General features: G+C 37.8%; 1 protein-coding gene across 2 annotated transcripts; it reads right to left on the bottom strand.

The window, feature by feature from the left end:
* Positions 1 to 672: 672 nt before the first annotated feature.
* Positions 673 to 13,691, bottom strand: MMP13 (matrix metallopeptidase 13). 2 transcript variants are annotated; one of them, XM_017850092.1, is made up of 11 exons: positions 13,549 to 13,668; positions 13,215 to 13,456; positions 12,425 to 12,573; positions 12,119 to 12,244; positions 10,001 to 10,162; positions 8,096 to 8,213; positions 7,004 to 7,137; positions 5,868 to 6,027; positions 3,644 to 3,747; positions 3,114 to 3,231; positions 2,019 to 2,055 (listed from the first exon to the last, which is right to left on the bottom strand). In XM_017850092.1, the coding sequence occupies exons 1-11, from the start codon at positions 13,666 to 13,668 to the stop codon at positions 2,019 to 2,021; spliced, it is 1,470 nt and encodes a 489-aa protein (XP_017705581.1). The 2 variants fall into 2 exon arrangements, with proteins under 2 accessions (XP_017705582.1, XP_017705581.1); XM_017850093.1 differs by lacking the exon at positions 3,114 to 3,231 and having other exon boundaries at positions 673 to 2,055; positions 13,549 to 13,691.
* Positions 13,692 to 14,406: the final 715 nt, after the last annotated feature.

Below are 14,406 nucleotides of genomic sequence, written 5' to 3'. Positions count from 1 at the left end.
GAGACTGGGTCTTGCTCTGTCACCCAGGCTGGAGTGCAGTGGTGTGATCACATTTCACTGCAGCGTTGACCTCTCCCTGCCTCATGCAGTCTTCCCACCTTAGCTTCCCTAGTAGCTGAGACTACAGGCACATACCACCACCCCCAGCTAATTTTTTTTTTTTTTTTTTTTTTTGTAGATACTAGGTTTTACCATGTTGCCCAGGCTGATCTCGAAATCCTGGGCTCAAACGATCCTCCAGCCTCGGTCTCCCAAAGTGCTGGGATTATAAGCATGAGCCACTGCATTGGCCTAAGCATCTTTTTTTAGAAAGAAAAAAAAAAAAAGAGGAAGAAGGGTCCAGCACAGTGGCCCACACCTGTAATCCCAGGACTTTGGGAGGAATTCAAGACCAGCTGGCCAATATGATGAAATCCCGTCTCTATTAAAAATACAAAAACTAGCCAGGCATGGTGGCACGCACCTGTAATCCCAGCTACTCGGGAGGCTAAGGCAGGAGAATCACCTGAACTCGGGAGGTGGAGTTTGCAGTGAGCTGGGATCACACCTCTGCATTCAAGCCTGGGCAATTGAGCGAGACTCTGTCTCCAAAAATAAAAATATTGTCAATGAACCCTCTTTGGGTGAGGAAAATTGAAATTATACCTAAAGACAAAATGTACCATATAGCAATTGTCTGTTGAAAATATATTTTTATTACAAACAACATAAACACTTCCTAATACATTTTTCAAATATGCATTTCATTTTCTTTGCCTGAGTTTTTATGAACAGTGTCTGTGAGCAATAGTTCTTCCCTTGATGGACAATTATATATATTCAATAAGTGCCAAGCACCCTACCCAAGTATCAATAGGCACTGTGGGAAGTGCTGGGGGACTTTTTTAAATGCAGAGAAAAAAGGTATCGTTCCATGTCTCAAGGGATCACAGTCTAGTAGACTGTGTTGTTTTTTAATTTGGATGTCTCTCTTTTAATATATATATACTTCCACTTTGCAAGATACATTTTATTTCATGCTATACAAGTCTTTAGAAAATAGCCTATATATCCAAGGCAAACTGAACAATTAAAATAATTAGCTAGGTAAAATAGGGTTAAAATGCAACTTTTAGTCTTAAATAATCAAATAATTTATGTAAAAGGGATGCCATGGCCTTAGACTAGTTTGATAACAATTTTAACTTTGTAATGTGTGACTTCTGAAAAACCTGAAATATTTTAATAAAAAGATGTCATCCTTCTTTATCCTCTATAATATGTAAAGGAATATTTGCCTTATATGAGAGCAGACTTTGAGTCATTGCCAAAAGTGAAAATTAAACAGAATTCAAAGGCCACATCTACTATTCTCACCACTGCTCTTTTGTCTCCTGTCTTTAGTGACTTTGATATTTTGTTAGTGTCTGTGTGAAGAAGGGCACGTATATCTGAATATCCTCAGTGCAAAATGAAAATTATTTATTTGGAAGTTACAGTCTATTTATTACAGACATTTTCCTTTGGTTTATTTATTTTATGTATGGCTCTCCAAAAATTCCATTTTCATACTATTTTATGCTTTTTAGTAAGAATGATTTATTCATTATATGAATGTGATTTACCTTATGCTCTTGTAAAATTTCCTTATAAATATATTTTTTAATTATGCTCTCATTGACAGACCATGTGTCCCATTTGTGGTGTGGGAAATATCATCAGCCATTGCTTTTGTACAGCAACAACAATCAGGTGCTCCTTAGAGATCCTCCATTTCATTACTCTAACATTGTTCAATGTGGTTCCAGCCACCCATAGTCATATAGATACTACGTATTCAAAGATAACTTACTGAAGCTTGTTCACAGAACCAAGCTTTCTCCTGATAGCTCTCCTTCCCCCCCGCCCCCCACACTTCTGGAAGTATTACCCCAAATGCTCTTCAGGATTTAAATAACAATTTTTAAAAAGACACTTAGCACCACAATATGGAATTTGCTGGCATGACGCGAACAATACGGTTACTCCAGATGCTGTATTCAAACTGTATGGGCCCATTGAAAAAATAGATATAACCTACAAGAAAAAGCATGGAGACAATTTCAGAGTTTGAAAATAATAAGGTTTTAATCCAGTTAATATTAACGGTTCAATCTCTTAGATCCCGTTTGTAGGAATCTCAACCAAACTCTATTAGTGCTTTAATGTATTGCTCATAGTTGTTCCTTTTTAAATTTTTTATCTTTTTATTTTTATATTTTAGTTGTTCTTTTAAGGTGTGAATCTTCCTAGACAGTTTTGCTACTTGGATTATCAATTCTTTTTTTTTTTTTGAGACACAGTCTCGCTCTGTCGCCCAGGCTGGAGGGCAGTGGCGCCATCTCGGCTCACGGCAAGCTCCGCCTCCCGGGTTCACGCCATTTTCCTGCCTCAGCCTCCCGAGTAGCTGGGACTACAGACGCCCGCCACCCACGCTCAGCTAATTTTTTTTTTTTTTTTTTTTTTTTTAGTAGAGACGAGGTTTCACCGTCTTAAGCCAGGATGGTCTCGGTCTCCCGACCTCGTGATCCACCCGCCTCAGCCTCCCACAGTGCTGGGATTACAGGCGTGAGCCACCGCGCCTGGCCGATTATCGATTTTTGTGTGTGTATATGAGACAGTCTCACTCTGTAGTCCAGGCTGGAGTGCACTGGCAGTGATCTTGGCTCAATGCAACCTCTGATTCCTAAGTTCAAGCGATTCTCTTGCCTCAGCCTTCTGACTAGCTGGGATTACAGGTGCATGCCACCACACCCAGCTATTTTTTTTTTTTTAGTAGAGATGGGGTTTTGCCATGTTGGTCAGGCTGGTCTTGAACTCCTGACCTCAAGTGATCCGCGCATCTCAGCTTCGCAAAGTGCTCAGATTACAGGCATGAGCCACGGCACCTAGAGTGATATTTGTTGTAAGTTATCAATAATATCTCTTTTCATAGTTAAAGGAGGTCGGTGAGGTCAGGCCTGTAATCTGAGCACTTTGGGAGGCCGAGGCGGGTGAATCGCTAGAGGCCAGGAGTTCAAGACCAGCCTGGCCAACGTGGCGAAACCCCATCTCTACTAAAAATACAAAAATCAGCCGGGCATGGTGTCAGGCACCTGTAATCCCAGCTACTCCGGAGGCTGAGGCAGGAGAATCTCTTGAACCTGGGAGGTGGAGGTTGCACCGAGCTGAGATTGTGCCACTGACCTCCAGCCTGGGCGACAGAGTGAGACTCTGTCAAAAAAATAAAAATAAAAATAAAAGGCTGAGAACATAATTAAAGTAAAAAGTCACTACATAGTTATGGTAGTTATGAGTCTTTATGTATAAATTACTTCCCACTCCACACCCAGTTTGAATTCTGGCAATATCCTTTGCATTTTTGCATCTTTAAGCGTAGCTTAAGGTAGTGTTGAAGGTTTAGCATCTCGTATTTATAGAATTAGCAATCATTAAGTAAAATTCTTATTCTAGGCATGTTTTTTTTTGGTTTGCTGTCTTTGTAGGTAGTCACACAGGAACAATTAATTCCTTAACTGCCATACATTTATTAACACATCTAGGTCCTATCTAAAAATGATTTGTATAGAAATTTTCAGGGGCTACAGAAGCTCCTCTTTAAAGTCAATGCAATGTAACTACTTACCATTTTTCTCGTAGACAGCATCTACTTTATCACCAATTCCTGGGAAGTCTTCTTCTATTAGTCTTGGATAGTCTTTATCCATAATATGGTTAGTATCATCATATCTATTTAAAGAAAAAAACTCTTAAGTCAGTTATATTTCTTAGAAAGTACCTTAGAAATAATACAATAGATATAATAGCATCTTTCAAAATTGACAAGAATTTAAAAATTTTAAGTCCATTTAAAATGTCTGGTAGCTTTTTAACATTAGGAATGAGAATACTGAGTGTACAGTGGCTGCTTGATGAGTATTTGTTGACTTACCCGAAGGCCATCTTTTTAAAGAGAGTTACAGGCTCATTTCCATTTCACAAATGATATTAGAAACGTGTTCTTAAGCATGAAATAAATGCATGTTTGTGCATCGAACAATTAGCTATTGATTTCCCACTAGGTGTAAGACAACTTGCTAAATACAGTAATGGCTACAAAAATATTTAAGGTTTAATTTCTGTAGTAAAAAGTTGTAGGGGCATATGGTAATACTAAAGGTGGGAAGGGAAGCATAGTTTTCCCCTTCCATAACTGCATATTTCAAACTCCTTCTCCCCTGCCCGCAGCCACACCCTAACCAAGCAAACATATCCTAAAATTAACCTAGGAAAACAGGCTCCCGTAAGGTGCCACTACTGTTACTGATGAGAGCTTTTGAATATCCTGAAGGCATGTTCCAACAAGTAAAACATAACCACTGAACTACCAATAAAGCTAAGACATGTGTATACACATAACTGCAACACCAGGCAACAGAAGTGAAGCATGAGAGAATAATCATGAAATGCCATGCGGGTACAAGAAACCGGGCAATAACCCCTGAATGGGGAAATCAAAGAAGACTTTGTAGATGAAATGATATTTTGAATGAACTTTAAACAATGGGCAGAATTTCAAGAGGGAGAGAGGCAGGGAAGGATCTCCTGGCAAAAAAAAAAAAAAAAAAAAAAAAAATTGCACAAAAGAAGCGTAAGGGGATATAAAAGAACAGCATATCTGAGCTGCAGTAAGCAATTAATCCTGACTGAACCATATACTTCTTATGGAGGGTAGGGAATGTAATGCAGTACCTGGTAGAAGCTGGCAGTGATTTCTAGAATGTTGTAAATGTCATTGTCAGAAATAAGTAGAAAGGCAAAGATGATATATACAGGTATGTGCATGTGTGTGGGTATGCATGTGTGTGTGTAACTGTGTGTATGCAGAGATGGAGAAAAGTTTCCATTTTAAACATTTCGAATGCATGGTACTGATGAGATATTCCCGTTCCCAAATATAGACTTGAATCTGGACTCCTAAATGTTGTTGATGTCAACGCTGCCTGAATCTTTACATATGTTTTAAATATTCCAGCTTCATTTGCCCTTCAGAAAGTTTCACTTTATAAACTATGGGCCTGTCAGCTTCCTAGTCAACCTCTTGAGTGGATCAGCTAACTCTGCAGATAGGAGGCCTTTCTCTCTCAACCAATCTTTTCCTGTACTTATGCTGGTATCCTCTTTGGCCATGGAAGATGGAGCTACATGTAAATTAAGAGAAAGTGACAAGAAAGAGAATACAGGAGAAAGATTAGAAAGAGAAGGTGTCAATCAGGTGCGGTGGCTCACAACTGTAATCCCAGCATTTTGGGAGGCTGAGGCAGGTGGATTGCTGGAGGCCAGGAGCCTGACCAATGTGGCAAAACCCCGTCTCTACTAAAAATATAAAGATTAGCTGAGTGTAGTGGCACATGCCTGTAATCCCAGCTACTTGGAAGACTGAGACATGAGACACGAGAATTGCTTGAATACAGGAGGCAGAGGTTGCAGTGAGCCGAGGTCATGCCACTACACTCAAGCCTGGATAACAGAGCAAGACTTAGTGTCAAAAAAAAAAAAAAGAAAGAAAAGAAAAGAAAGAAAGAGGGGGTGCCAAAGATGGTTGAGAGGCGTAACAAATGGCAAAGAAAAGAATGTTTGAGAGGAGGAATGTTTGAGTATTACGTGTGTGTGTGTGTGTGTGTGTTCAAGAGAGCTTGAGACTTTTAAATGCATGTCTGAGGGGCTGCCTGAAAGAGCTGACATGGAATAGAAACGAATGACCAGTATGACATTTACAATAGTGTGTAGGAATACTTTATAGTAGTGACAGATGTTTGAGGCAGTTTGCGGCTATGACACAGATGGGTCAGTACATACTGCTGCCATACCTCCAGACCTGGTTTCCTGAGAAGAGGAGAGTCTTGCCTGTATCCTCAAAGTGAACAGCTGCACTTATCTTCTTAACTTCTTTTGGAAAACCCAGTTCAGATATTTTTTTGGGATAACCTTCCAGAATGTCATAACCATTAAGAGCCCAAAATTTTCTACCTGGAATGAGTGAAATAACAGTTTTATTATCCAGGGAAATCTATTAAGACTTACATATGTAGACATGTGCTTAAGGGCAGGCCCATTTATACATTTAGAAATATTAATAAAATATTTAGTATTTACAGTCATCATGTTTATGAAACATAAAAATATAAGCATTCTTGAAACAAAAAAATAAAATTTAGGATCTTAATTTCCCAGTTATGAATACAGCTAATCAAATACCACAATTAACTTGGCAATTTATTGGTTCTGAATATTAAGTTTAAAACTAGGTAAAAAAAAAACATTAAGATTTCTACATGAATAAACAACACAGTAGGAAGGGTTAATTAGATTGAAAACTCAAATTTTATACCAGTGTGAAAGTTATTTTCTTCTCTGAAAAGTAGGTTTATTATAACATTAATATTATAAATAGTTGAACAATAGAAACAGTGTCAGCAGAAAGTTCTGTAGTCATTTTACATTATGGTCATAAAGGCAAAGTAGCAATTTGGAAATTGGTCATAATTTTATGTCAAGGAAAGCAGTAGAATATAAAAATGTATCTGTACTATGAAAATAAATATGTAAAAATATGCATTACATAATGAAAATGAACAAATGAAATAAATTGACTCTTCAGAAGGAAGAATGATTCATAATATTTTTTCCACTTTTTCAGAATATATATTGTTATAATGTTTTCTCAATAAACAATTTTTAAGAGGAACTAAGAGAAAAAACTGACATGATTCATATGAAAGAAAGAGTGGATATGACAAGTCTAACAATGTAGACCTTTTATATGTTCAATTTGGAGATTCATGGTAGAATGGTTTCAGGTACTTTCTGGCTTCCTTTTTTTTAATACTTGGTCTTTAATTTAGGTATATTTTCAGTAGTGATCATTTTACTGAATCTCTATTGGCATCAAGTTCAGCACTGCCTCCCCTGGTCCTGTGCGAGGCCTCCTCTGTGGAAAGCTTACCTCTGAAGATGAAGATGAGGTCATGAGAAGGATGCTCATATGCAGCATCAATACGGTTGGGAAGTTCTGGCCAAAATGATTTCGTTAAAAACAGCTCCGCATCAACCTGCTGAGGATGCAGGCGCCAGAAGAATCTAACACAGAAGTAAAATGGAGTTTTCTGTCACATTTTTAAGTGCTATATTTCTATCCTGCTAGTCACTTCTCTCCATATCAACATAGATAAGTTAGATACAACCAATATCTCCCGCCTGTGAAGGGGAAAAAATTCCATTACCCTTTCAGTTCCAGTGACAAGTTGTGCTATCCTAACTAGCGTAAGGTATTCAACTTTGAAATCTCGCAGAGCCTTTGTGAGGTCTCTAAGTTCTTTGTGGGTTGAAATTGTCTTGCTCAATTTTGGGTATCTTGCTAGGGGCAAGCAAATTTGCCAGGCATTGTGTTGGGCTCCAGAGAGAAGATATGAGTTACATGAACTATGTATTCCATGGTCTCATGGCCTGGTAAAACTGATACATGAGAACCACCCCCCGTCCCATGAGTACAGTGTAGTTAGAGTTATAACAGAGGGGGTAAACATGCTATTGGATCACAGATGAGGGATCAATGAATGAATGAATGAACAAATATGCATACTAGAACAATGTAGAAATTAAAATGTTATATTGCATTTCTAGGTTCATTTCATTCTATCCCTCAAATTCCAACATATGTATCCAGAATCAAAGTCTTTCCATGCCAAAATGAATCTGCGTGGGCCTAACGAGTAACCATTTATTAACACAGCAATTACTTTCAATGCTTGCCTGTTTTTAAAATAAATTGGATTTCTAGATTTTCTTGGTTATATTTATAAGGAAGACTATAGCTAGAGATGCAAAAACAAGCTACACAATGCCAAGGTTGTACACTGAAAAGTAAAACATTTATCCATCAGTCATTTATTGGATGTGAAATATGGAAGTAAACTGCCTGCCCATTTTTACTGTTAACTTTGCCTTTGGAAGTCTGACAGGATGTTTTGGCTCTATGCAGAAACAGCTTCACAAATGTTTGTCGCCTACAAACTTTATGAAAGAATCTCAAGAGTACCTGTCTTTAAAGATCATTGTTTCTCCTCGGAGACTGGTAATGGCATCAAGGGATAAGGAGGGGTCACATTTGTCTGGCGTTTTTGGATGTTTAGGGTTGGGGTCTTCATCTCCTGGACCTGCAGTCGTGAAAGGCAAGAGAGAAGTTATGAATGTGACATTACTGAAAACCTGGGTCACAGCACAACAGGTTGATCTGCTGATGGACAGTGGGAGAGGGTTTTCTCCAGGAAAAGCAGTAGGTCCCGGGGCTCCTACATGATGGTGCAAGTACCATGTAATATTCCTTCCTTCCTCCCCTCCACTTCCATCCTTCAAGACTTCTCTAGATTCTTTAGAACTATAAACTTAGGTTTCTTGAGGTTGATGATAAAAATTAGGGAAAAAAAGCAACAGACTTTGAAGACATTTTCTCTACACCTTGCACAATCTATTGACAGACTGCTCTTGAAAACTAGACTCCCCTCAAAGCCATTTTTGGTGGTGTATTTCTCCTGCGAAAGCCCTCATCTTGCCTCCTCCTCTTGACTATTTTACCAGCTGTCAACATCAGCTAATGTTGCTTCACCAGTTTGCCATGGTGCAGCTGTATCTCAGCTGCGACAAGTCAGGCCTTCAGCACTTATGTGACTTGCCAAATGTTGGTAACTTTCCAACCAGCTCCCATGAGTGCAGACGGGATGGGGGTGCAGTACACAATAATAATCCTACACTGGTTTTTTTTCTGTCTAGTTTATATTCGTTCTTTCATCAGTCCCTGAGTCATAATAATGTAGAAATAATAACTGCAAAATAAATTTGCAAATTCCCTTTGCCATCTTCAAGTTCATGCCCATGGCTATGCTAGTTACTGTGACAGATTCAAATCTAGAAGGGAAAAGAATGGCTTGGGTGATGTGAGCAAATTTGCTGAACTATGTGCTCTAGAAATGTTTACACTGACGACTGTGCACTGTGGCTTTAACTCTATTCATAACAGGTCATCTATAAATAAATATTTGGGTTGAGATTTAATTATTTTGTAAATATTATTGAAAATTTGGGGGGTAAGTGAAAAGGAAGAATTTTGTTTTTACAATGGTTACTGTAGATGTTGATTAAAAACTACCACAGGCCACTTGAGAGGTTTCTACTGTGCCAAATTGTATTGGTTGAAAGAGTACTTGGAATTTCTAAAACCTTTAGGAACTCACTTTCACCACCAACCATATTACTATGGGTATGCTACTTAAACTCTACAGGGCTTTGTTTCTTCATTGGTTAAATGGGGAATAAAATATTTTTCTTTCTTATTGCAGAGGTGTTTTGGGGGTATCAAATGCACATTGCAATGTATAAAATACAGATACAGGGACTTACAGTCTGCAAAAAAATGGAGAATGAAATCTTTTCTATTTGAGTGGGTAGTTAGACTTGGAAAGAAAAAATGGGTGTGTTTTCCTAGGTTTTAGTAACAAAACCAATAAAGCAGCATTGGCAGTGGTGAATTCAATTAGTAGAGTCATGTGTCAATTAACAACAGGGATACATTCTGAAAAATGTGTTGTTAGGAGATTTTGTCACTGGGTGAACATCGTAGTGTATACTTACACAAACCTAGATATATAGCCTACTACACATACACGCTATATGGTACAGCCTTTTGCTCCTAAGCTACAAACCTGTCCAGCATATTACTGTACTGAGTACTGCAGGCACTTATAACACAATGGTGAGTATTAAGTGTATCTAAACATAAAAAAGGTACATTAAAAATACAGTATTATAGTATTATGAAACCTTTGTCATACATGCGCTTCACTGTACCAAAACATCATTATGCAGCATGACTGCTATTTAGAAAATAAATGTATGGATTTCTTCTGCTTTTATAACCAATCATATTCTATTTCTATAACTGAGTTACCATAGAGAGACTGGATCCCTTGTACATCGTCATCAGGAAGCATAAAGTGGCTTTTGCCGGTGTAGGTGTAGATGGGAAACATGAGTGCTCCAGGATCCTTGGAGTGGTCAAGACCTAAGGAGTGGCCGAACTCATGGGCAGCAACAAGAAACAAGTTGTAGCCTGTAAGAAAATAAAGAAACAATGAGGAAAAAAAGGAATTCCAGTGACCAGGTAATGAAAGGAGTATCGTTTTATCTATTTGGTATGTTTCTTTCTTTGCTATATACTCTTTCTTTCTCTTTCTTCACTCTCTTACTTTTTAATATCAGTATTCAGTTGCTTGAAGGAAGATTCAAAGTATTGATTTAATTCTTATAAATAATTTAGTGTTCTTTTCATTATAGCTGCCTACACAATTAGAATGTCAACAGATTACTCTCATGTAATTAGTAACTAATAAGGATTTACCATGAAGACACTAGGACTCCTGATTTGCTCTTAGTATTCTCAGGTCAGGTGAGGGAAGTGGACAGAGATTACCTTAAACGAGGAGTGGGGAAATCACATAGGGTGGTACCTAGCTAGGGTTCTGCCCAGAACATCCTCCAGGAGACAGCATCCAAAGGGAGCGTACCAAGGATGGAGGATGCACTAAATAGGTTCTCTGTGTATACTCTTGGGAGCAAATTCCAACCAAATGATTCTTTCTAGAACGTCTCTAGACTCTGGGGTTTGGAGAAACGGAAACTCTAGACATGATTAGCCATCTTTACTCTAGAAGACCACTATGTCACTGTATTTACATTGCTCCCTCTAAGCATTCTGTCTGCCAATTTTGAGCCTCCTAATACAGGTATTTCAAACTGGAAAAAAGAGAATAAAACACTAAAAGAAAAATAAGAAGTGTAAGGCAATAGGATTGTTGTTACCTGTGCTTAGATTACCTGAAAACTAGAGCCAGTGGATTCCATTTGACCTTAAATTTCCTTTGCTACTGCAGCCTGTGCATGAAGAAAATGAACCAACCTAGCCAATCTTGCAGACCATGAGAGCAACTAGAGGTCACATAATCTGAGTGCCAATTCTTCATCGAATGACTAGTAATGGGTACTGCTCTTAGCCTTCCACTGAAAAATGAATCCAGACTGGTGTATGGATGTTTTCATTCATTTCAGTTAAGTATTTCAAACCCAGAATTTACAAAGGAACCTAAATTTGAGGCTTATTGTGATTCTGCCTTAACAATGCTGGATCTTATTCCTTCTTCCTGAAACTGTTCTTACCTGTGAAATACCCAGAACATAAATATGTAAATTTTCACTTTTCCCTCCACAGACAGATTTTAGGTATTAGAGTTGAGGCCCTGTTTTATTCTTTGGAAAAATAATCTTTTTTTTGTTTAAATGAATAATAAAATCAGCTGTCTATGAAGACAACCTCTACTTGTCATAACTAAGTCCGAGTTAGAACGATCTATGGCTTTTCTTCCTGAATTAACATTCCCAATTATTTTGAGACTTGAAGATTCAACTACTAACTGATTTCATTCAACATGCAATTTCATTTTGCTCTTGTAAATACAACTGCTACCTTGTCTGTTTCATGCTGTTTGGAGTAAGACTCTGTCTAGATTTTTAAGAAAGGTGTTTATCATATACAGACAAGACTGAATCAAGCAACTCATATAATGGGAAACAAATTTGATTGAACATATTTCTATCAAGGAAAAAATTATTTCAATTCACATCTAATTCATGTATGACCCATAGATCCAACCCTGGTAGTTTTTAGTTATATATTTATAATAAACTGTACTTCTTCAACATGCCAAAAGGTAATTTGCAGTAATAACATGTTGGCTGACAAACATAAACATTTTGGTCCTACTTCAGAGTTCATTAGTATCCCTCAAGCCACTGTGACAGATTAAGTAGATTTTGTTCATTTTTTAATGTTGAATATCAATTTGTAGAAATGTCACTTGTAGAGACACTAATATGTCTAAGATAAACTTTATTTAAGAAAATATAGTCAAATACCAAATATATTTAACTTTTATGTGTTTTAACTTCCATACCAGTGTGTTCACTGTCTAATCTAACAACACATAAATGATATCTTTATAAGAAACATTACCTTTGGAACTACTTGTCCAGGTTTCATCATCATCAAAATGGGCATCTCCTCCATAATTTGGCCCAGGAGGAAAAGCGTGAGCCAGCAGGCCAGAGGGCCCATCAAATGGGTAGAAGTCGCCATGCTCTACACACAAAAGCAAGAGTTAGGAGTCTTATCACATCCAGGAGTACTTAGCACAGGTGTTTGGTAAATTAGTGTTGAATGCTTTAAAAAGTAATGAATGACTGAAAGAAATAATTTTAAAATGGAACCAAATAAGAATTAGAATATAAAAATGTTTTAAAAATAAATGTGCATCATTACCCTTAGTTCCAAAAGAGATCATGATGTCAGCAATGCCATCGTGAAGTCTGGTAAAATTCAGAGGAGTTACATCGGACCAAACTTTAAAGGCTTTTTTGAACGCCTTTTCAACTTCAGAATGAGTCATATCAGGGGTGTAATTCACAATTCTATGTAACAGAGAAAGTTTCAATTAAGTTTTTGGAAAGTGACAGCTATTTTAGAATACATTTTCTTGGTATATTGCTCTTCAATTCAAAATGCAATAATTTCTTTGAAAGTTCTACTAGAGGCTTATTGTTTCAAATAATGTATTAATTATGATGCCATACCAGAATAAAAAGTCAAAAATCCAGACATTTGAGTATCTCCGAATATCTGACCATGTGGCATCCTAAATTAAAATTTTCCAATGTTTAGTATAATTTATTTTGCATGCTAAAAGTTTGGATTACATTGATAAAGCCCAAATAAATGAAATAGCTCTGTAAAGTTTCTAGAAACAGTGGAACTCTTCATCTTTAGAACCATTGTGATAAATACACCTAATGCACTACGTTTGCAAATTTTCTTTAATCTACTTTTATTTCTCTTTTGATTTCATTTCTAAAAGAAATACTTTGAGATGCGCACTAAAAAATCATGCTGGGTTACTGTGACAATAATAGATGTTATGAGGCAATCTCGGCAACCACATTACAGCTAATCTGGAATTTAACAGCTTATTAAATAGTAACGCCTACTTAATATTAGACATTTAATACTACAAGAAAAGGTTAACAAATACGAAAGAAAGATAGTCTATAATTACCTGTAGGTTAAATTCGTTTTGGACCATTTGAGAGTTCGAGGGAAAACGTTGTATTCACCCACATCAGGAACCCCGCATCTTGGTTTTTTCATAACATCTAAGGTGTTATCGTCAAGTTTTCCGGTCACCTCTAAGCCGAAAAAAGACTGCATTTCTCGGAGCCTGTCAGTCATGGAGCTTGCTGCATTCTCCTTCAGGATTCCCGCGAGATTTGTAGGATAGTAGTATGATCTCAAGTAGCGCTAGAAAAGAGACCAAAATGAACTGTGTTTCAAAGAGAAGGACATTTCTGAGATGTACCAACCGCATCATCAGGATTGGCAAGATACTCTACCTCTGCAAACTGGAGGTCTTCCTCAGACAAATCATCTTCATCACCACCACTGGGAAGGGGCAGGGCCCGACAATGAGGCCAGCTCAAGAAGAGGAAGGCAGCCAGGACCCCTGGATGCATCTTGAATGGTGATGCCTGGTGACTGTTGTCCTTCCGCAGAGAATACCTTTACTTTTATAGGCCTGCAATGGTGAGTCATCACTTATGGATAGGTTTCCACTTCCTAGTCCCTTGAAGGTAAACATGCTTACATGGCGACTTTTTCTTTTCCCTCCCAAGTGTGGTTTGTGGTAGAATTTGGGGGAAATATAAATGACAGCATCTCTTGTTTCAGCAGGGTCTCAAAACCCATGTGGCAAAATAAACGGCCTCCGCATATTTATGGATACTGTGGGAAGAAGCAGAGAGTAGTACATTTTTTACTTCACTTAGCAAAAATGTTTTTTTTTTCTTCTGTAAGAAACTAGCTACTTTCACTTCTTCAAATAATAAGTGTATCAAGATGGCATGTTTACTTCCATAAAGAGAAACTTAGTACTGCTTCTAGAATGTTTACTACAGCCTGGTATATTATAAACTGCATTTTCTCTAGAGTAACTACAGAAAGATATCTTGTGTCTACCTGAAGCCCATGATATTGGACCAAAACCAAGCTCGAAGACTTGGAGGTGCTACAGCACAACCACAGAATTGAGCCCCATGGTTGGAATTTAAACACACTGGCATGACCTCTCAACGAATATGGAGTCCTGCATAAATTCCCTACAGATCCAGAGAGAGGAAGAAGAATTACACTGGGCCGGGCGCGGTGGCTCAAGCCTGTAATCCCAGCACTTTGGGAGGCCGAGACGGGCGGAT

Source organism: Rhinopithecus bieti, unplaced genomic scaffold, assembly GCF_001698545.2.
Source record: "Rhinopithecus bieti isolate Rb0 unplaced genomic scaffold, ASM169854v2 scaffold_33302, whole genome shotgun sequence".
Taxonomy (NCBI): Eukaryota; Metazoa; Chordata; class Mammalia; order Primates; family Cercopithecidae; genus Rhinopithecus; species Rhinopithecus bieti.
The sequence above is the reverse complement of the archived record's forward strand: the minus strand, read 5'-3'. Positions and strand labels throughout refer to the sequence as shown.